At 46.1% G+C, this 20,476-nt stretch overlaps 1 protein-coding gene across 1 annotated transcript; it reads right to left on the reverse strand.

Annotated features, from left to right (window-relative positions):
- Positions 1-696: 696 nt before the first annotated feature.
- Positions 697-16,612, reverse strand: ASAH1 (N-acylsphingosine amidohydrolase 1). Its single transcript, XM_066573407.1, has 14 exons — positions 16,445-16,612; positions 15,774-15,820; positions 12,068-12,158; positions 11,886-11,972; positions 9,821-9,899; positions 7,884-7,958; positions 7,756-7,801; positions 5,177-5,321; positions 4,258-4,312; positions 4,001-4,082; positions 2,915-3,046; positions 2,711-2,834; positions 1,536-1,592; positions 697-976 (listed from the first exon to the last, which is right to left on the reverse strand). The coding sequence occupies exons 1-14, from the start codon at positions 16,532-16,534 to the stop codon at positions 887-889; spliced, it is 1,200 nt and encodes a 399-aa protein (XP_066429504.1). The 5' UTR covers positions 16,535-16,612; the 3' UTR covers positions 697-886.
- Between the last annotated feature and the right edge of the window lie 3,864 nt (positions 16,613-20,476).

Raw genomic sequence — 20,476 nt, forward strand, 5'->3', positions numbered from 1 at the left:
TCATGTGATTCACCAAGGTGACTGGCTTCTCAGTGGTCCCTGAATGCATCCGCTTCTGTTTAGGAGAATAGAAACTCAGGCATGTTGGATTTCCCTCCTGATGCCCTTTCAATCAGCTGATGGTTGCGTGTGTCGAGTTGGACCCCCACCGATCAATTATTGATGGCCTATCTTTGATGGTGCATTGACATGGGCGACTTCTCACGTAAACCTCTGCCCAACTGCGCTACGGTCAGATATCGTAAGTGAAAGGAACACTTTGCTTTCAATGTGTTTTATTAGATAAAAATTCCAAATGTGAATAAAGTCTAAGATTGAATGTCCTATTTTTGGGCGAGTCCATGTGAGAATCGCCTATTTACTATGGCAGCCAACAGATATATCTGATTGCACTTACAAGTGTGAAACATTTAATTTTCACATGTGAGTATGTTGGTCAGTGCTTGTTCCCCAAGTGTAGACTAGCAGATTAACTGCTCTACAGGGATGACGATTGTTAACATGATCCGTCATCCCCACACAGCTGTCACTGACCCTAGTTACATGGGAAGATCTGCTGTGAGCACTTCTTGCTCATCTCAGCCTGCTTTCAGACGGCCAAGAAAATCGCGCAAGATATGTGCGTTGTGAGACGCACCTCTTACTAACTATGAGAATGAGGTTCACATTCAGGTATTTTTCTAAAAAGGACAGCCATATTGTAAAGACTTTATTGCTAAAATGGATCAGGTGCCCTTATGTAAATGTAATCACACAAGCTGATTTATTAAAAAGCCCCTTCCCCAAGTGCATAGAGCAGGATTACATTAGCAGCAGTTTAGAATCACTTGATACTTTGGCCAGTGTATGTCTTCTTCAGTGCTTGGTTCACGTCTCCAGGCTCTCCTCACCAAGGAATGCAGGGGTCGGGGCAGTCCCGGAGGTAGGCTTCAAGCTTGCTGTCAGACACGGACATCACCGTTGTATATGTAGTAAGCTGCAGGGAAACCACAAGGTTACTCGCTCCCCCCAAACCTTCTCAATACAGATAGTGCACACTTTATGGTGTATGAACGTTCCCTGGTGTCTTAAATGCCTTTATCCTAAAGCTGCGTGACTTCCAGTACAATTTCCTCGTGCTTCCTGCTGCTAGAGTGCAATGGACCTAAACACGTCTATGCAGCACGAAGAGGCAGCATACTGTACAGCATGCATAACCATGTATGGAGATAGTGGTCACCCAGAGGCTGGTAAATACCCTAAAGCACCAAACACAAGGGTACAGGACCAGTATGCAGGCGACACAAAGGGCAGTGGGTGTTTATGCTGGCAGGACTGTCACTTTCTCAAGTTTTTTTTTTTAAGCTTTGAGAAGCAAATGGAGAAAACGGACCTAATATAGTGTGTGATGCCTTTGATAAACATGCCACAGACCCTAAAATGTAGGTAGACTTTGAACTCTCATCTGGCCACTGCATGTAATGATGCCATCCACACCTTCCCAAGGAAAAAACAAAACACTGTGGAACCAACATAAATGGAGATAAACTGTATACCTTGTTAAGAACAGGTTTTGTTGAGAGCATATCATAGATTGTGGCAATCGAAATATTCTGTAAGACAAATATGCAGCGCTTTAGGAGAGAACAAGGGATAATATGTAATAAAACGCAGAGGCAGAAATGCCAGGATACTCTTACAGCTGGAAACATCTACAAGTATCTTAAAAGGCTACGTGCAACTTTTTTTTTCTTTAACAGTTATTTTACCTAAAAGAAAGAAACAAGTTTGCAAATTGAGGGGGGGAAAAAAACAAAAAAAACTCCTCCTCCTCGGTGCAGTAGTTAGAAGCAGATGAAACTTTATATGGAAGGGATTACAATATTAGGGCTCGTGCCCACGGCCGTGAAGGGCTCTGCAAGCGGAATACCGCAGCGGAGTCCGTCACGGTGCCCCCTCAAAGACCTCACACTCGCCTCCGGATCCGCTACGTAGCTCCTGCATGATGCGCCGTCGGTGTCATATGACAGCAGACGTCTAGCGTGACGGGCGGCTTCCATTGACTACAATGGAAGCCGTCCACGAGTATTCCCGCGGCAAATAGGACATAGAATTACGCAGCGTGTACGTTGAGCTATTAGGTTCAATAGAACCTAATAGCTGCCGTGAAATGCCGTAGGTTTCATGCAGCGGAAATCCGGGCGTGTGCATTAGCCCTTAGAGTGAAAGGATAATTTATTGGGGAAAACTGTACAATTCAGAGGAAGCTCTAGTACACCGGTTGGGCCGCCTCTATCCTGGATACATGAGGAGATACATTCGGGCATGGAGGCATACCGGCTCCGCATGCTATCCTGCGGCACAAAAAGCATGTATGTGAAGCCCATGCTTTCCAACGGGCTCTTTCAGGCTACTAAACATCTCATGTGAAAGAACCCATTGGATGCCCTGGGCTTCACATACATGTGTTTTGTAGTGATGATTTTGTAGCCCGTGTGAAATAAGACATATTTTGAAACTTTTTTGCGTTTCAGAAAAAAAAAAAAAAGTTTACAAAGCTGCTGGGACCAGGGATAGGAGCAGGAGGGCTCCGCCAGCTTCTTCCCACCCAGAGCGGCTACAGTGATATGGTTTCCCATTTGGTATGTGGAGATACAAAAAGGAAAAAAAGCATCCATTACAAAAGGTGTCCGTAACCTTCAAGGCTGCATAATCACCAATACTAAATTACCTTTTGGGTGGTTCTATTCATACACTTCATGGCTGCTCTCCTTCTGTCATCAATAGGAAGAGGGGGCTTCCAGTGGTCATAGTTTGTTTCAAGGACGTACCACTGACCTTTCTGAAGATCAAGCCTAAAATGCACAGACACCGGATCAGTACTTCTACAACACTATACCACAGAGGGGAGGTTCTTCACTGACCAAATACTTACTCCCAAATATCAAGACAGGATTGTCTGGAGCGTGTGATCACACAGGCCTCCCCGGATTGGTTGCCCCCCAGTATGAAGTAAGCAGGAGCAAGCATGACTGTTTTTGACAGAAGAGTTTTCGCTTCCTCATAACTAGTTGGTGCGAGACATAAAATAACATGAACTGAAGTAAAACACTCAAATCGCTATAAGGGAATTCCTAGAACACATCTCAGGGTGGGGGCCAAGTGGAAATATGGGAAAACCTATTCTACAGGGATACTACAAAGGAAACAGACACTTTTAAAGTATTATAGTAACCAAAGTATAGCCCAATACTTGCATGTTTTTTTTTAGTAAATGTCCAAGTCTGTATAACCAAGTTAAAAAATGTCCTTTTTTCATGAACGCGATCCGCTTGTTCCTCTACAGGCGACTCAGCTAACTTTTCCCTTTACATAAACCACCATTGTTCTAAAACATCTGCCGCTTGATATCACGTCAAGCTGCAGTCCCAAAACCTTTGATCCCAAATATATGCTACTACAGATATTGCGCGTCTACCTGTTTAACAGATTGGGTTCTACATAAGGCTGAATGTTTCTTTTCTAGTAACCCTGTACATAAGTGATGGTCACTGCAGTGCGATACTGGCCTATAAACAGAGAATGACGTAAAGAAGAAGCTGAGATCATCAATATAACGTATGCTACCCGCCAGAGGAACCAGCAAAGCCATCATGCTTACAGAGAGCTACCCAAACACACTTAAACCCATGAAAGCAAGTTTGGCATCACAGAGGTATTCTGGCATTTGGACGAGGAACTTAAAAATGGCTGCAGAGTCATTACACGGCAACAGGAGTCCTGCATCCTTTAAGCGGTTTTCTGGGACTAATTTTATTTAATTTTTTTTAAACAGCCTTAAAATAAATAGTTTAATACTGCCCTGTCCTTGCTGCTCCACGTCCAGCCCCAGGGGTGGGGGGTGGGGGGAACGTCCTATTGGACTGGAGTACATCCTTATACAACTAAGGCTAATCAGTGCTGAACATACCCGCTGCCAATACAGTTACATTGAACAGAATAGTACAAGACGGATGCACACCTTGTAGCATTCTCCAGCACGCTTCTAGTGAGAAAACTCATCCAAGCCCCTTGTCTTACTCCAAGGATCCATTCCAGGACGCCTGCGCACAGGAAGACATTATGGTGTGGAACACGTTATTCACACAATTAGAGAAGTGATAGGAGAGATAAAAAGCATAAAATTGTATAACAGGAGAAAGTCCATGAGAAAACTGCAGCGAGGGCCTGTTAGCCCTACTTAATGCTGAAGCGTTCTAGTTACATGAAACGACTCACCAATATAGCCACCATCAAGACTAAAGCGCTCATTCATGGTGAGAGTCAATATCCCCTGCAGAGAAAATATTGATAGCGGTGAGGAAGAAATTGGCTGGAAATAGCCAGGCAAAAACTGCATGTATAATACATATACTATATGACTTGTATATTTATCCTCTCTGTGAGCTGTATTGCCTCTACTCAATCGTCCCTGAGCTGGTGGGTGGACACTAGCTGTCGTGCAGTGTTTGGGAGACTTCACGCCTAGGGGAGCAGGATCTCTTCTTCTCTCGGTAGTATACTCTCAGAAGCTGCACCATGGAGGACAATGGTCAACAGTACTGAGCACTGCAGAGGTGAGAAAACACTTACTAGACTGTTCAGCAGTGTCCGTTTACCAAGACCAACATTTCCAAAGCCTGTCTGAAGGCCCTTTTACACTCAACGATTATCGCATAAAGTACGTCCAAATGGCTGAAAATGAGCGATAATCATTCCATGTAAACGTGGGCATCGTTGTGAACGACTCAGCAAATACGTTCCGTTTGAATGTATTTCGCTCATCTTTCAATAGACTGCAGGATATATTTTCCCAGCGACATGTTTACACTAGCCATGAGGAGAACAATGGAATGTGTCGGCCAGATGTTTAAGTTGTATGAAAGATTATCTTTGCGTGTAAAAGGGCCTTTCATATAATTTCCACTGGCACACATTTGTCATAATTTACCCCAGCTTCAGGCATAAAGTATACATAAATTTATCTTTGTGGGGTGGCCTCACGACCTCCCAATGAGCCACACCCACTTTTTGAGAAAGCTTAAAAAGTTGCACATTTTTGCACAAGTGCGACTTGCGCAAAATAAATGAAGAATTTTTGGAGTGCGAGCTTTTATAAATGTCCCCCAATGTTTGTAACTGCATAAAACTAACTTACAGGTTTCATTCCAGTTAACATTCCAACATATCCAGCAAAGCTCGTAGACACGAAAACGGTTTTATTGTTTCTGCGGAACTCCACATTGACAACTAGAGGTCTGAGCATCTCCGTGATCGTCCACGAATTATTCTTCACATCCCACCTGAGTAACGAGAGAGAAGAGCCAATGTATAGAGAGAACACCATAAAACCAGGATCAATCATGTAGGAAGAACCTTTACAGCTATGAGCAAATACCTGAAACCTCCCTCCCCACTCATCAACAAGGTGCCTGTGTGGCTGGCGGATGACCACATGCATGTACTGCTGGAGTTCACCCTTTTGTTTCCCACACGAGGCCACCAATACTAAAGGTTCATTAAGCCTTCATGCAAGCTGCCATACTGGGCCATTGTCTTCAATATCAGAGCATGAATTGGTAGCTCTATGTGAATGCATGTAGGATACCGCAGGGACACATCAGTACTGGCCAGGTAGTCCCGTTGGGTTGTAGGATTCCTTTGATTGGCTACAACAGTTCCTTGTTGTAGATATGACATCATCGCTGCAGTCAGCTACACCAATCCTGGCAGGGGGGACTGCGGTGTGGAGCTGCAACAGCAGAGGAATTTAATAGGAGAGTACAAAGTCTCTTATTTTTGTTATTTTCCTCCAAGGACAAAACTTATTGAATCCCAGAAAAACCCTTTAACCCTTTATCCATGACCCTTTTCGCCTTTTTTCCCCACTTTTTCACAACTGCCATTTTTCTGGCAACATAGCTACATGATGGCTTGTTTTTTGTAGGAATGGTTGTATGTTTCAACGTTAACATTTCATGTATTAAACATTTCTAAGTGGGGTGAAATGGGGGCGGGTGAGGGGGAAGACCACAATTGTATCATTTTTAGGTGGTTGTTTTTATGGCTTTCAGAAAAACCGACATGTTATCTTTATTCTTTGGGTCAATACAAATATACCAGATGTAGTAGCTTTTTCAAAATGCAGTACAGCTTAAAAAAATAATAATTAAAAATAGCATACAATATTTGCTTTCTGTCACCATCTTTCTACCCCCATAACGTCTTTACATTTTCACAGATGTCATTGTGTGTGGGCCTATAGTTTTAATTTCTACCATTTTTTTGCATACAACTTTTGGATCGCTTTTTATTCCATTTTTTTCTTGGAGGTGGGGGACCAAAAAGCACAATTCTGACACTGCTTTTTTTTTTTACTCTACAGGACTAATTCTTTAATATTTTAATAAACTGGTCTTTTAAAGATACCAGTTTTTATGCAGTTTTAAAATGTGTGTTTTATTTTTTGATGGGACGACTGGGAAAGCTTTTATTCTATATTATTCAAGAAAAAAAACAAACAAACCTATAGGCCTCCCTCACACAGACGTTTTTGTTCAGCATTTCGCATGGCTTTTTCAGCGCTGCGCTAAACTCTGCACAAGGCTCCCATTCACTTCAATGCGGCTGTTCACACAAGCGTCAAAGCTCAGCGCTTTGACAGTCATGCATGTTCCATCTTTGGCCGTTTTCAGCCCTACGTTGCTCATTAAAATTAATGGGCAGCGGTTTCAGCACTGCTGAAAACGCGGCACAACTTGGCATCGTGTTTTTGGAATGCTAAACGCCCTAGCTACACTGCCTGAGAGAAAAACAAATAAATAAATACTCACCCCGCAGGTGCCATCAGGGTCCCTGCATTATTGATTTTTTTTTTTATATCAGCAGCCAACACCCTGGCATAACGCATGCCACCGCCGCGGAAACTGGGCTGAATCTGCAGTAAACGAGGCATTGAAAAACGCTGCATTTCTGCAAACGCCTGTGTGAGGGAGGCCTTACTCTTTTTTTTTTTCCTTAAGTCCCCATAGAGATTGTGATCTTTAAATCATTGGTCGCTTATACAGTATAATGCAACTATAGTATAGCATTTTCGGCACATCACAAATCTCATCAGGGCATTTCAAAAGGGAATCTGTCAGCCTGAACATGCTGTCCAATGTGCAGACCTGATGTTACAGAGCAGGAGCAGCTTGATATATAGCTTTATGGGGAAACATTCAGTAGCACTTATATTTTACTGCTCATTCTGAGCTGAACAGTCCAATGGGCGGGGCTATCAGTGATTGACAGCTGCCCCTGTATGTACACTTACACACAGATTGCTATCAATCACTGATAGCTCCGCCCACTGGACTGTTCAGCTCAGAAGGAGCGGAGGTTTAAATGTATAAACTACAAGTTATATTGAATCTTTCCCCACAAAACCATATATCAATCTGCTCGGCTCCTCCTGCCTTATAACATGCTGCCTGCAGATTGGACAGCATATCTGAGCTCACGGGCTTCCTTTAAATGCTGCTGTTCGAATGAACAGCAGCATTTAAAGGGTTAAGCACTGCAATCTGAGTGGTCTCTAATTGCGGTTGTCATTTTTCTAAGATGGCAGACGCCCGCCGAGTATGGAGCAGCCTTGGCTCCCAAGCTTATTTCATACAATGACACCTGATGTGAACCATACAGGTATGGCGCATGTTGAGAAGGGGTTACAAATTGCCAAGAAATTAATAAACTCACCCAAGGAATAATCCGAAATCCAAGTTTCTGGCATGGAATAACTTGCCTGCATGTTAAACAGATTGAGATTAAAATAAGACAAGTCAGCGATCATGGATGCAGGCTGTACAAGGCAAGAAAAAGCTTACCAGACATGTCCTCTGCCACCACCGAGGTGCACACCGTGAATAACTCATAGAAGATGTTGAAGAGCAGGATTTCACCTATTATGAAACACAAGTGACACGGTCTTCTGAATGCCCAGGGAGAAGAGTCTACAAGCTCCAAACATATGAGAAAGCTAGAAGATGGTCAGCTATGTCTACAGGACTTGCAGTTCTTCACTTTGGCAGAGCTTCTCACCCTCCACAGCGGAGAGGACAGTCAGGGAGGTTTCTGGAACAAGCTGCCTCCCAACGGGAGCAAAGCAACTAGGATTTTGACACTTAAAGGGGTTGTCTCGAGGAAGCAGTGACATTTTTTTTTTGCCCAGTCCCCCTAATTAAGCAAACATTACTAAGCCCCCCTGTAAATGACTTTTCTAGATGGTTTGTACTTACAGTTCCAGCGTTTCAGCAACTTATAAAAAGTTTCCCCAAGATGGCTGCCAGCTCTTTTCCCGTCGCTTGCTGTAGCCCGACGTGCGCGCTCCCGAGACGCTACCAGCTGCGTCTCCCTGACAACCAGACGCCCCGCAGCCGCCGACCGGACCCCGGGATTGAACGCGGCCGACCAGTCACCCACCGCCAGGCCGCAGGTAACCGGCGCTAGCCCCGACTTCCCCGCGGCAGGCCCCGGGGCCCCAGCGGCAGACCGTCACGCGTCACCCCCGTCAGTCCGTCACCCATCACTTACCTGGGCGGCTGGGCTGGGCGGCTCGGGTGGGCGGCTCGGGTGGGCGGCTCTGCACCTTCCTCTAAGAGAGGATGGTAGCAGAATGGCCGCTCCAGCGCACTCCCGTGAGGATACAGCTTATCTGCGCATGCGCAGAAGAGCTGTAGCGGCGAGCACACTGAAGCGGCTCGTGCTCAGAGCAGAAGACCGGACTGCGCAAGCGCGTCTAAAAAAGCAAGCCGCCAGCGAAATTAGACGGAACCATGGAGACGAGGACGCTAGCAACGGAGCAGGTAAGTGAATAACTTCTGTATGGCTCATATTTAATGCACGATGTATATTACAAAGTGCATTAATATGGCCATACAGAAGTGTATACCCCCACTTGATTTCGCGAGACAACCCCTTTAAGTAGGGAGACAAGATGGCTGTCTTTCAAGGTGTAACTACAATACTGCAGTATGGGATATAACTGTATGAAGGCAGAGACTGATATAACAGGACCGTCCCGTACATGGGGAACACTTATGTGACATAAGGTTATGCAAATAGGAAGATAGAACAATTCCTCTACAGTGCCACCTATTGGATGGCAGCATTCCTGCAAGTTAATGTCAGACAGTTTAACAGGCCTAGTAACAATGACTGGGGTTTTGCCCCTCACGAGTGAACACAAGGTTGCCGACTGAGAGACCTGGGCCGCAGGTTAGGAAGGGTCGTTTCTCCTTAGAGAGCACCTAGTGAGGAGACTTCTAGGACCGTGCATGCTCAGAGCGTTTAGCTTATATTTAGTCATTCTTCCATTGTGAGAACAATCCAGCATCCAGGAGAACAGAACATGTAAACGGTTTGGCATTAAGTTGCAGGAATGCTGGCAGTCTAGTAGGTGGCGCTATAGAGGCATTGCTCCATCTTTCTATTTGCATATTATTTTCCTGGAGGAGCATGCATATCCTAAAAAGGGACCTTTCACACGGGTGGAATAGGAATATTCTCGCTGGGGCGCAGCGGAATTCTGCATCAACATCTGCAGGGCTAACTGGCTTAACTTGGCATTCTGCCTCAGAATACGCACAGAGCCATGTGTTTCTGGTGCAGAATTTACTGCAGCTTTCGGTGCGGAAAACGATGCCTTTGTTAAAGGTCCCAAGTCTCCCTACGGCTTCTGGGTGGTCTTCCTGATCCATATAAAAGATTACTAGCAGCTGCAGTACGTTTCATGTAACCGGCGGTTTCTGCAGCCTATAGATACCTAGGGGCTGTCCAGATGCTTCTGCAATTCCCTTGATTTCTTCATCAAAAGGCGGTGGCAGTTTTCCGACAAGAGCTGGCTGCAAGATAAACACATATTGTAACATTGGTTCCTGGGTTCTGATACCGTGTTTCCCCGAATATAAGACAGTGTCTATTAATTTTTGTTCAAAAAGGTTTAACTTTTTTACATGTATAGCTGCCTGGACACTATTTAATTTTACTTTTTTAATTAACTGTTAGCAGGGCTTAATTTTGGAGTAGGGCTTATATTTCAAGCATCCTCAAAAAGCCTGAAAAATCATTTTGCATTCTGGAAAATCATGCTATGTCTTATTTTCAGGGGATGTCTTATTTTCAGGGAAACAGGGTAGTATACATGGCTGTCAGTATATCGTGTATGAGCTTTCCTTATACTACAAGGTTATGGACAGGAGACCGTGTAGCAAAACATTGGGACTCCTTATTTTAGGCTTAGAAATCAGAGTTCCAACGGCACATTTCCTTCGGCATGAAAGTGCGGTTTCACCAGATGACGTAAGACTCAAATTTGCACTGCATCACAAGCCACAAATCTTGGCCACACTGTGGCTTCACTGATCCAAAGTAACAGCATCGCAGGCGCTGTTAGGTGAAGGCATTAGACACCTGGTCAAGCGGCGATGTGTGGCCCTACTGGGGGTGTGAAGGAGGAGATCACGGAGAAGACTATGATGGAGGAGGAATGGGACACGTTATTAAGCTGGTCAATAGGGGTATTCCCATCTTAGCAAGTTATCCCCCATCCACGGGGTATAACTTGCAAATCAGTGGGCTCCAACCACTGGGACCCCACAGATCTACAGAAAAAGCACATGGCGAGTCCCGGAATTTTGACAGCGGTGGCCACACACCATGCACTTCAGTAGGACTGCTGGGGATAGCAGAGTTCATGTGCTCAGCAATCACCAGAGGTCCCACTGACGTGTATGGGACTGTTGGAGATTGCCAAGTGCTTGAACTTGGCCATCTCCAGCACTTCCCACTGAAGTGAATGGCACAGTGGTGCAGATGCATGGCCACCGCTGTCAAACCTCAGGGACAATGTCCGCTTTGATTATAATTTCATTATACTACCTAACTAGATGGCTTCACAGTCAGCGCGGTTATCTAGCTGTCATTACAAGCGCTGCCCGCTGGCTCCTTGCTGCGCTCAGCGAAGGGGTCCGTAACCTTTAAATAAGGGCCCTGAAGGCCAAGACCCTCTTAGACATTCACCACTTTTTGATGGGAAGTAACAGGTATTTCATTAGAACCCGACAGCCTCCATCATGAGTCAATGGGCTCCGTCCAGTGCCGCTGGTGTACATTGTGTGATGGATCTGGCAGTGTAGTCTCTCCAGTTATGAAGCGCTGCCACAGCCCTGATGGCAGAGTCTAAGCATCTGCATGTTCTGAGCCACTTTACAAAGTTTTAAAAAAGTGGCCATCATTAATAAAGATAACAAAGATCCCTCCACATACATTTTAATTGGTCTAGGATGACCATTGGATGTGTAACTGTATGCTGAAACCATCATTTTATAAAAAACTAGTAATTGGTTCCAAAGCCCCAAAATGTCAACCAAAAGGAATACAAAAATGAAGATTAAAGAAAAGGAAGCAGACAAGTAATGGTAAAGCAAGTCCTTGCATCTAAAAGAGGTGCTGGAAGCTGTAAATCACTTTCTATGGTGAGGACAGGAGCTTCTTCAGGGGTCTGTACAGAACACAGTGCACCATAATAATAACTTGGAGCCGCCCTCAACTGGTGTCCAAAGGAGGCGCTCTACCTGGCACAGGTAAGGACTTCTAGTACCACACTGTACTGTAGAGAGGCGCTACTAGAAAGCCAACCAGCACACGTGCCACATAATTCGGACTGTCCGACATTGTACGTTGAGTCTGGTTTCAAGTTATAATGGCTTAGGAAAGACCCTTGTATGTCGTATATTGTATCCCGAGGCCACTGGAATCGCTCTATTCATTCATACGAGTTTTCTACACCCGTTTTCACGTGATCTCTGTGCTGTAAATAGTCAACTTACCAATTTAGTATCTACCAAGTCGATAAGCTTTTCACTGTGAAAGATGGATTTCACCAGGTCCTTAATTTGCTGGATCATCGCCATTAGCTACAGAGGGGGAGAGAGACAGATCCTGACATGAACCCTCAACGTAGAAATGAAAGCAGCTAACCGACTAAACATGAAGGCTTCCTCGCACTCACCGGCTGTTTCTTATCACTTATGATCTTCTTCCATCTCTCACTGGGCGGTTGGTCCAGATTGACGGTGTACCAGGGGGCGAGTCCCTGGAACCTGCGAGGGCAGAGAGGGTTATAACGAGGAAAAGGCTGTGTGTAATTAGCGACACTGGAAACACAGAGGACCACAAATACACATACAAAGCAGCGTCAGTCGTTACATATAACACACGGAGCGGAAGCGTGAAGGTAATCCACTGTGAATAGGTCACTGTCGTCCCAGAACAAGCCTGCCCAATTATGGAGTGACCGAAGAGCAGGACGCATCACTCAGAGGAAGCAGGTCTGCGGCTCCTAAGGGGCGACGACTCAATCACAGCAAATTATACCCTGTATGGCGGGTTAGGTCTTCTAAAGACCGCTCAGAAAAAGCGTAAATTAACTGTATTACGTGCGCATAATACGCGGTGAATAGGGTCAATAAAAGTACAGCGATCTTTCTTGATCCATTCACACTACAGTACGTGCGTAAAAAAAAAAGCATGCAGCATTTCTATTTTGGGTCTCATTCGCATGACCACATGTGGCAAGTACACTGCGCATGACTGCGTATCTCACACGTGTGGTCATGCGCAGTGTGACTCTTTTTTATAGGGAGGTTGCATATGCATCGCCACCAGTAAGCCTTATGTTATGTATGGACCGCATTGCATACTCTGCCCATCGAAAAGAATAGGACTTGCGCAGTGTTGTACGTGGAGAAATACGACGTGATGCGATCTATTTCTTGCACGTATCTAAACACAATGTCTATACGCTAATGTGAATGGATCAATGAAAGGCCACGTACTTTTAATGGCTCCATTCACCTTGGCCGTGCATCATGTGCGTAATACGTCCTGAAATCACGGTCAGGTGAATGAGCCCTTACCATGTATTACGTGTGATATGACCCTATTTAATAATAAAGCTGTACCGACAATTACGTATATGCGGTGTTTATACGCCACGCCGATAAGAGACAGACCTGGAAATTAAAATAAACAAACAGGTCAGACTGCGTGTGAGAGAGGACCGTTCTGGTCCCGGCATTGCAGAGAATGTGAAGTAATGGAACCACAAACATCAAGAATCATTTCAGTTAGTAACGGTTTGCACCTTTGCTCATTGGCGGACCGCAATTCATTAACTGTAAACTATCTTTTAGTATCCCCATAAAAAGTCTAGTGGTGTGAGGTCTGGTGAGCGGGGGGCTCTAGGGTTCTACAAAACCTCTTAGTCCAATCCATCTATTTGGTGGATAGTCACCCAGGTAGGCCCTTACACCATGATGGTAGTGGGGGGGCTCCATCTGGTTGGAAGTATAGCTCCTCATCCTCATGAATACGTGATCTCAAAGATTGCAGCAAGTCCAAGGAGACGACACCAGACAGAGTAGCATCACAAGAGACCGGTCCAATTACTCCCTTCATCGATGAGCCGCGGCACACTGTAACGCCTGGTCAATAACATGATGATCCTCCATAACATGTGGATTCTCAATAGGTGCAATTATGACTAATTGAGTCCTTTAATTTAAATGTAGCCTCATTGCTCCAAAAAAATCTTCCTTGGAAACTGTATCCTCTGCACATCTTACCACGTACCCCTCACAGGCCGGCCCTCCCCGGATCATCTGAGAGCACCGACTATCCTGGAATGTAACTTCTCCAATGACAGTGATGGCCACTTGTTCTTGAGAGTCCCGCCTCGTGACCCGCTTGTCGCAGACATTTTCTTGGACTCTGGAGATACTTTTCCATCAACCTTTCCTGCTTCGTGGGGCTCGTCGATGTCTGCGGTCTTCTGGAACGTTCCTTGTGGACATTCTGAACAGTTCCATCTGCCTCAAACTTCTCTCTAATCAGAGTGATCGGAAGTCTGGAGGTGGATTAGTTGGAAACTCCGAAAGGGTCTTTACGCTTCAACTGGGTTTTCAGCCTTCGGTAGAACTTTAGGATACATTCCCCCTGGTGGGAGCCCGGCACGGCCTCACCCATTATCTCTAAGCAGTTCAGCCCGAAAAGGGGTGGAAGTTAAGTGGGGGAGATAAGTCAAAACTGGTGCAAAGGAAGACTGGTTTAGTTACCCAGAGCAACCAATTGGGTCTCTAGGGCCATTTTCCAGAGGTGGAATCTGATTGGTTGCTATGGGTACGTAAGCCCGTTTTCCGTTGCAGCAGTCTGGATTTCTCTCTCCCAGCGGGTTATAAGCATGTAAAGTGTTTATACATTTTTGGACACCCTGTATAAGTGTGATGAAGCTTAGATACAGCTCTGGTATTGGTGTGATACTCTTATAACATGTATGTAAGATGGGGCGTGGCTACACATCCAGTTTATGCAAATCAAATACCCAATAGAGAACCATGGGGGAGGGGAATTATGAGGGTTTTTTTCTTTTTTAGACCTCCTGCACACAGGTGGGATGGACCCTGCATGCAGAACTGCCGCAGCGGAGTTCATCGGGATGCCCGGCGGCTCTGCACAGCGCTGTGGATGTGCTGTCCTGCACTCCGTGGCACATGCGCAGTAGCCGCCGGCGCTCTGGAGTGACGCGGATCCCATGCTACCTCCACAGTGCTGTGGGATGGCCAGCTTCCAATGACTTCAATGGAAGCTGGCCATGCGTAACAAAATCACAGCATGCTTCGATTTATTCTCCGCGAGTGGGGGGGGGGGGGGGGGGGATAAAAAAACCCCCCAAAAATGCAATTTTGATTGGAAATAGAGATGAGTTAGTATACTCGCTAAGGCACATTACTCGAGCGAGTAGGGCCTTAGCAGAGTATCTCCCCGATCATCTCTAAAGATTCGGGGGCCGGCGGGGGAGGAGAGAGGGAGAAAAGAGATCTCCCCTCCGTTCCTCCCCGCCCCCCGAATCTTTAGAGACGAGCGGGGAGATACTCGGCTAAGGCCCTACTCGCTCGAGTAATGTGCATTAGCGAGTATACTCACTCATCTCTATTAGGAAATGCACTGAGAGAAGCGTAAAATGGCAAAAATAGTAAAATGAAAGTCACTGTAAGAGCTGGCCACTAGAGGTCTCCCTTCCTTCTAATCTGCTGGCCACCGCCCGTTAAGTCATGTCAGTCTCTAGTAACAGTGTGAACAGACAACCCACGCTGCTCCTAAAAGTCTTCGGAGAGGAGAAGGACCAGGAGAAACACACAGACACTGCCTGCAGCTAGTAGCAGCAGATTGCTTCCTCTTTTGTAGCTACGTGAATTACATCTACACTGCTCGGTACTCCTCTAGTGTCTCCATTTGAAGCCTGCAGTTGTCTTTTCATTTCTGGGTTTTTTTGAAGCATCCAGGCACAGACAAATCTGCCCTTACCCTGATGCTTGGGGCTGCCCTTAACGGTATCGGGGATCACATGTGCATCCAGCCTGCATCAACCACATCCAAAGTCATACCGTAGATAGTTCAAGACCCCCTGCTGGCTCGTGACCTACAGCTCGTAGCAAGTGAGATTTTGGTTGGCCGATTGAGTCTATGTGATTGGACGGGTTAGTTGTAAGGATTGGCAGATACGTCTGAAAGCCGCTTGTCTTTATAGCTTTCATACAGCCACACAGGACAAGTCAGCAACCAGACATGTTCATCTGACAGATCCTGCCCCCTACAGGCGGGTCGGACAGCTGCACAAAATACTGGTTTCACTTCTGCATAGAGTAACCAGAACTTACGTGGGTCCGGCGGGGGGATACGTTCCACTTCTGCAATCTTCAGTGTACTGAAACGAGACATTTCCTGCTGTTAGCAAGTCCTATGCCGGCTCTACTTGCATTAAAAAAAATTTAAAACCCTAAAAGGTGCGTTCACACAGAACAATTATAGTTTGAAAAAAAAAAAAAAAATTAAAAATTGCCAGTTTTTCAAATTTGACAGATAATCGTACAGAGTGAACAGCTGACGGTCAGACCGTAATTTGGTTGCTTATTGCTCATTTTATACAAGCATGACAATCCTACTGAGTCGCACACGGACGCTGCGGAAGTCTATAAAGGACGGCCTGCCGCTGCATGGAGCAATGACTGATCTGCTGCCTGCGGAGGTGCCCCCTCCCCAAAACCCCACAACTAAGTATTGCATCGCTTAATCCCCAAAAAGTTGTAAGGACCCAGAAATTGTAGCGATATAAAGCGGAGCCCCCCGGGACTGCAGCCGCACACAGCGCCCTCTGCAGGAAGATACAGCAGTGACGCAGTGCTGAAGGGCTACAGCAAGAAGCAACTGTCTCCTCCATACACTGCAGCACCAGGTACTGCAGAGCACGTTACACGAGTCACAGAGCCGGCACCGCTGTCACTCATCACACGGGCACTACAAGTGCCAGCAGCACTGCATGGTCACTCACCGGGGGCACGTCCTGCGCCAGCACCGCCGCACATAGCGCAAGCAGCAGCCCGGAGGCCGGCATCATCCTCCTCATCCCTGGAGGCTGCATGTCACATTACCGCCCGGGCGAGAACGGGGCCGCTACCGGTAGTGCTGCTCAACTAGCAGTCACGTGCTCTGCAGGTCACATGACCGCACTGGGCGGTGAGATGGGAGGAGCGTGCTGCCGGGTCTAGTAGCAGCCCGGCCGGCCGTCAGTTAATTGCTGGATGGTGAGCCCTGCACGGTGACACTGGCTGACGGTCTGCTGGGGATAAAGTCCAATGATGAGGTCTCCAGCTCCCGGCATTCTTCTTTACATTTCTCCCATTGTACAGCGTCCCAACTTCTTTGGACTTGTGGCTGTGTATATAGATGTCCAAAACTTTCCTGAAGCCACTCTATATAGTAGTCAGGCATCTTCCATGTGCCGTAATAAGGGGCGCTGTGGAGTAGAGAAATGATCCATCTTTATTAACCCCTTAAAGGGGTTGTCCCGAGGCAGCAAGTGGGTCTATACACTTCTGTATGGCCATAATAATGCACTTTGTAATGTACATTGTGCATTAATTATGAGCCATACAGAAGTTATCAAAAGTTTTATACTTACCTGCTCCGTTGCTGGCGTCCTCGTCTCCATGGTGCCGACTAATTTTCGCCCTCCGATGGCCAAATTAGCCGCGCTTGCGCAGTCCGGGTCTTCTCCTCTTCTCTATGGGGGCTCCGTGTAGCTCCGTGTAGCTCCGCCCCGTCACGTGCCGATTCCAGCCAATCAGGAGGCTGGAATCGGCAATGGACCGCACAGAAGCCCTGCGGTCCATGAAGACAGAGGATCCCGGCGGCCATCTTCAGCAGGTGAGTATGAAGACGCCGGACCGCCGGGATTCAGGTAAGCGCTGTGCGGGTGGTTTTTTTAACCCCTGCATCGGGGTTGTCTCGCGCCGAACGGGGGGGGGGTTTAAAAAAAAAAAAAACCCGTTTCGGCGCGGGACATCTCCTTTAAGGACAAGCACTTTTTCAGTTTTGTTTTTTCAACGCTGCCCCCCCCCCCCCCCCCCCTATAGCTTGCTCTTTGCAAGACGAGTTATATTTTTTAATTGTCCTATATAATGTATGGAAAAACCTAAAAAAAAATTTGTGATATTTTAATAGTTTGGACTTTTACATACACGGCAACACCAAAAATGTCATTTTAAAAAAAATTATATTTTTAATGGGTAAAATAGGAAAAGGTTTTAGTTTTTTTTAACTTTTTTTGGCTATTAAAAATTCTTTTACATTTTTATTCAGTACCCGACTTGCGATGCGATCACTAGTACTATATACTGCAATACTTTAGTTTTGCAGTATATGGCGGATTGTAATGCTGCCTATTAGAGGCGTAACTTGAAGCTCCTGGGCTCCAATACAAAACCTGTAACGGGGCCCCCAACTATAATGCTTTCTTCATAGTACTGGGCTCTCTATATGGAGAAGAGGGGCCTTATGGGCCCCCTAAGGCTCCTAGGCCCGGGTGCAACCGCATCCCCTATAGTTAAGCCAATGCTGCCTATGAAGACCTTCCTTGGACAGGGCTTGATAGCATCTATACATGGCAGCTCTGGAAGCCTTCAGTAGGCTGTGGGTTGCCATGCTAGCCCATTGACAACCCCCAATTGCATCATGGGAGGTGCTGATGGGGAGTAGAATAGGGGGCAGCTTTGACTATGGTATCTAAATTTACTGCTGTGATCACAGCTGTCAGCTGATAGCCGCCAGTGTGGAGCCTACTAACCTCCCAAGCCCACTCAATAAACACTTCATGATAGCCTGACGTAAATTTACATTAGATGGTTGTGAAGAGGTTAAAGAATAACTGCAGTTTGAAAAAAAAACAAAAAACCTTTTGATCAGTGGGGGGCCGGGTGTTGATCACTAAGGTGTAGGGGGAGAAGCACTAACCCCTGCACTGTTCCCCTTTGGATGTCCTCTTTCCTTGTCGGCTCTTCTCAGCAGCTGAACACGGATACATAGACTTCTATAGCATGATACATTTGACCCCTTTTGTCTAACTTCATACCGCCTCTCCGTTAGCTTAGACTGAATGTAAACCCGCGGGCACATTTACAACCGTAGAAAAAGTCAGAAATTCTCACTTGTGCAAAAGTTTTGCAACTTACCTGTTTTCTGCGCTGGCTTCACCACTTTGATGAAACGTAGGTGGGGCGTGCCAGGAGGGGGCATGACCATTCTGGAAAGGCACCTCTACATAGTTTATGCCAGAAACTGCTGTAAATTGTACCAGAAAATCGCCGTAGATTTTGTGTGTTGATGCCTGGAGGAGTTATAATGCTACTAATATATGAAGAGGCGTGAGTCTCTTTATGTACCAGTCGCACAATGCGCTGGCAGAAATTATACTAAGACCAGTGTTGCCAGTCTTACTAAATTTCTCTCATACTGTCACATTTAATTCTTGCCCATTTCTGCCAAACCACATCCCTTTCTCCACTATCGATGTTGCGCTTGTCAAGGTGCAGTTCCCCCGCGGATACATGAAAAACGCCTCGCACCACTTCTGGGAAATTGTGATCCTCCGGCTGCTTAGCAGGTCAAATGCACTAGAAAAAGTACTCCAGGAGTTTTTTGTGTGCGCCCCTTGTATACCCTATTAAGGCTGCCTGTCCACGGGCGGTGCGTTTTAAGGCTGCGGATTTCCGCTGTGGGAGAACCCTCAAGTCACCCTGATTTTCCGTGATGAACCTATCATTATAATAGGTTCATCGCGGAGGATTTCCGCTCGTGTACATGGGGCTGTGCTTACCGTAGTCATCCTATGGAAAGCGTTCATTGCATTACCCACGTGTGGATAACACAATGCAGAATCGCCCGTGGAGAGGAGGCCTAAAGCAACCCTCCAGTTGTGGACACACAGAGATAGTCGCACCACTTCCCGTATACTGTGCATTAGTATACATTGGTAGTCTAATACAGTTCATGCTGCTCACACTGGCCAGCACTGATCATGTGATCAGAGCTGGCCAATCAAAGCCGGTGTAGTGTCTTAAACCCATGATGCATACTAATGTACAGTGTGCACCGGGTAGTCAGACCATCGTTGTTTCTCTAGGACCGGAGGGTTGCTTTAAAGGTAACCTTTCATCACCTTTGAGCCCCATAAAGTACATTATGTAGGTCAAAGGTGACGAAACGGGGAGTTCTGGGGGCAGCGTTTCATACTCCCCGGGCGCCCCGTTCTAGTACTATGCGACTTCTAAGTTGGTGCATGCACACAGTGTGGTTTATCACTCTCTTAGCTGACTTTATTGAAGAGTCATCAGTTCCGAGTCCAGACGCAAGTCTATGAGAGCCTCTAGGTGAGTGTCCCAGACCTTATTCCGATTCATACGGCAAATGTTGTGGGGTCACATGGTCTACTGGCAGCTGGGCTTCCGTAAAGTGCCTGATAGCAGAGTTCCCGGTAGTATGTATTACATAATGGGGTTTACAAGTGGAGGAGGAAAAAAAAATTAATAGTTTAGCTTTATTTAATGTAAAAGGGTCAGTCCTATAGACAGGGTGTCATTAAAGTGCTCCTCAGTGCAGAAATCATTACTCTCAAGGAGTAAAGGTCACATCTTGATATGCTGGGGCTACTGAACTTTGTCATAAATTATAGTTCTATTTTTGGGAAACTCCTGTTTTTCATAGTGGCTAATGACCAATAGCCATGTGACCTCCCTCAGCATATGCTGTAAGCCGCGTGGTGCAAGATTGTTGCAAAATATTAATTATATTTTATTGTGACATTGCAAATGGTTAGAATTAGATGAATGAGCCAGTCAAGGCAAAGGTCTCAGAATTCCAGTTTCTTGAAATTAATGGCAGTGATAATAATGCAGGGTCGCTCAATGGGGGACAATTGTCAAGCCCAGGGCAAAGGCTAAGTGAAGCCATTGTCCATGGCCGCCAATCACATTTTAGCTATAATTTTCCAGAAACCTTTCAAAAGGTAGCATCCAGTCTGCCTGCC

Source organism: Eleutherodactylus coqui, chromosome 7, assembly GCF_035609145.1.
Source record: "Eleutherodactylus coqui strain aEleCoq1 chromosome 7, aEleCoq1.hap1, whole genome shotgun sequence".
In the NCBI taxonomy this organism is placed as follows: Eukaryota; Metazoa; Chordata; class Amphibia; order Anura; family Eleutherodactylidae; genus Eleutherodactylus; species Eleutherodactylus coqui.

Excerpts from the sequence above, each read along its gene's own strand:
- ASAH1 (XM_066573407.1), bottom strand. The coding sequence starts at position 16,534 with ATGCAGCCTCCAGGGATGAGGAGGATGATGCCGGCCTCCGGGCTGCTG. Across the intron at positions 7,802-7,883 it reads GGTGGCAGAGGACATGTCTG|GCAAGTTATTCCATGCCAGA; the intron begins GTAAGCTTTTTC and ends TTTAACATGCAG. Across the intron at positions 4,313-5,176 it reads TGTTAACTGGAATGAAACCT|GGGATATTGACTCTCACCAT; the intron begins GTAAGTTAGTTT and ends TTTTCTCTGCAG.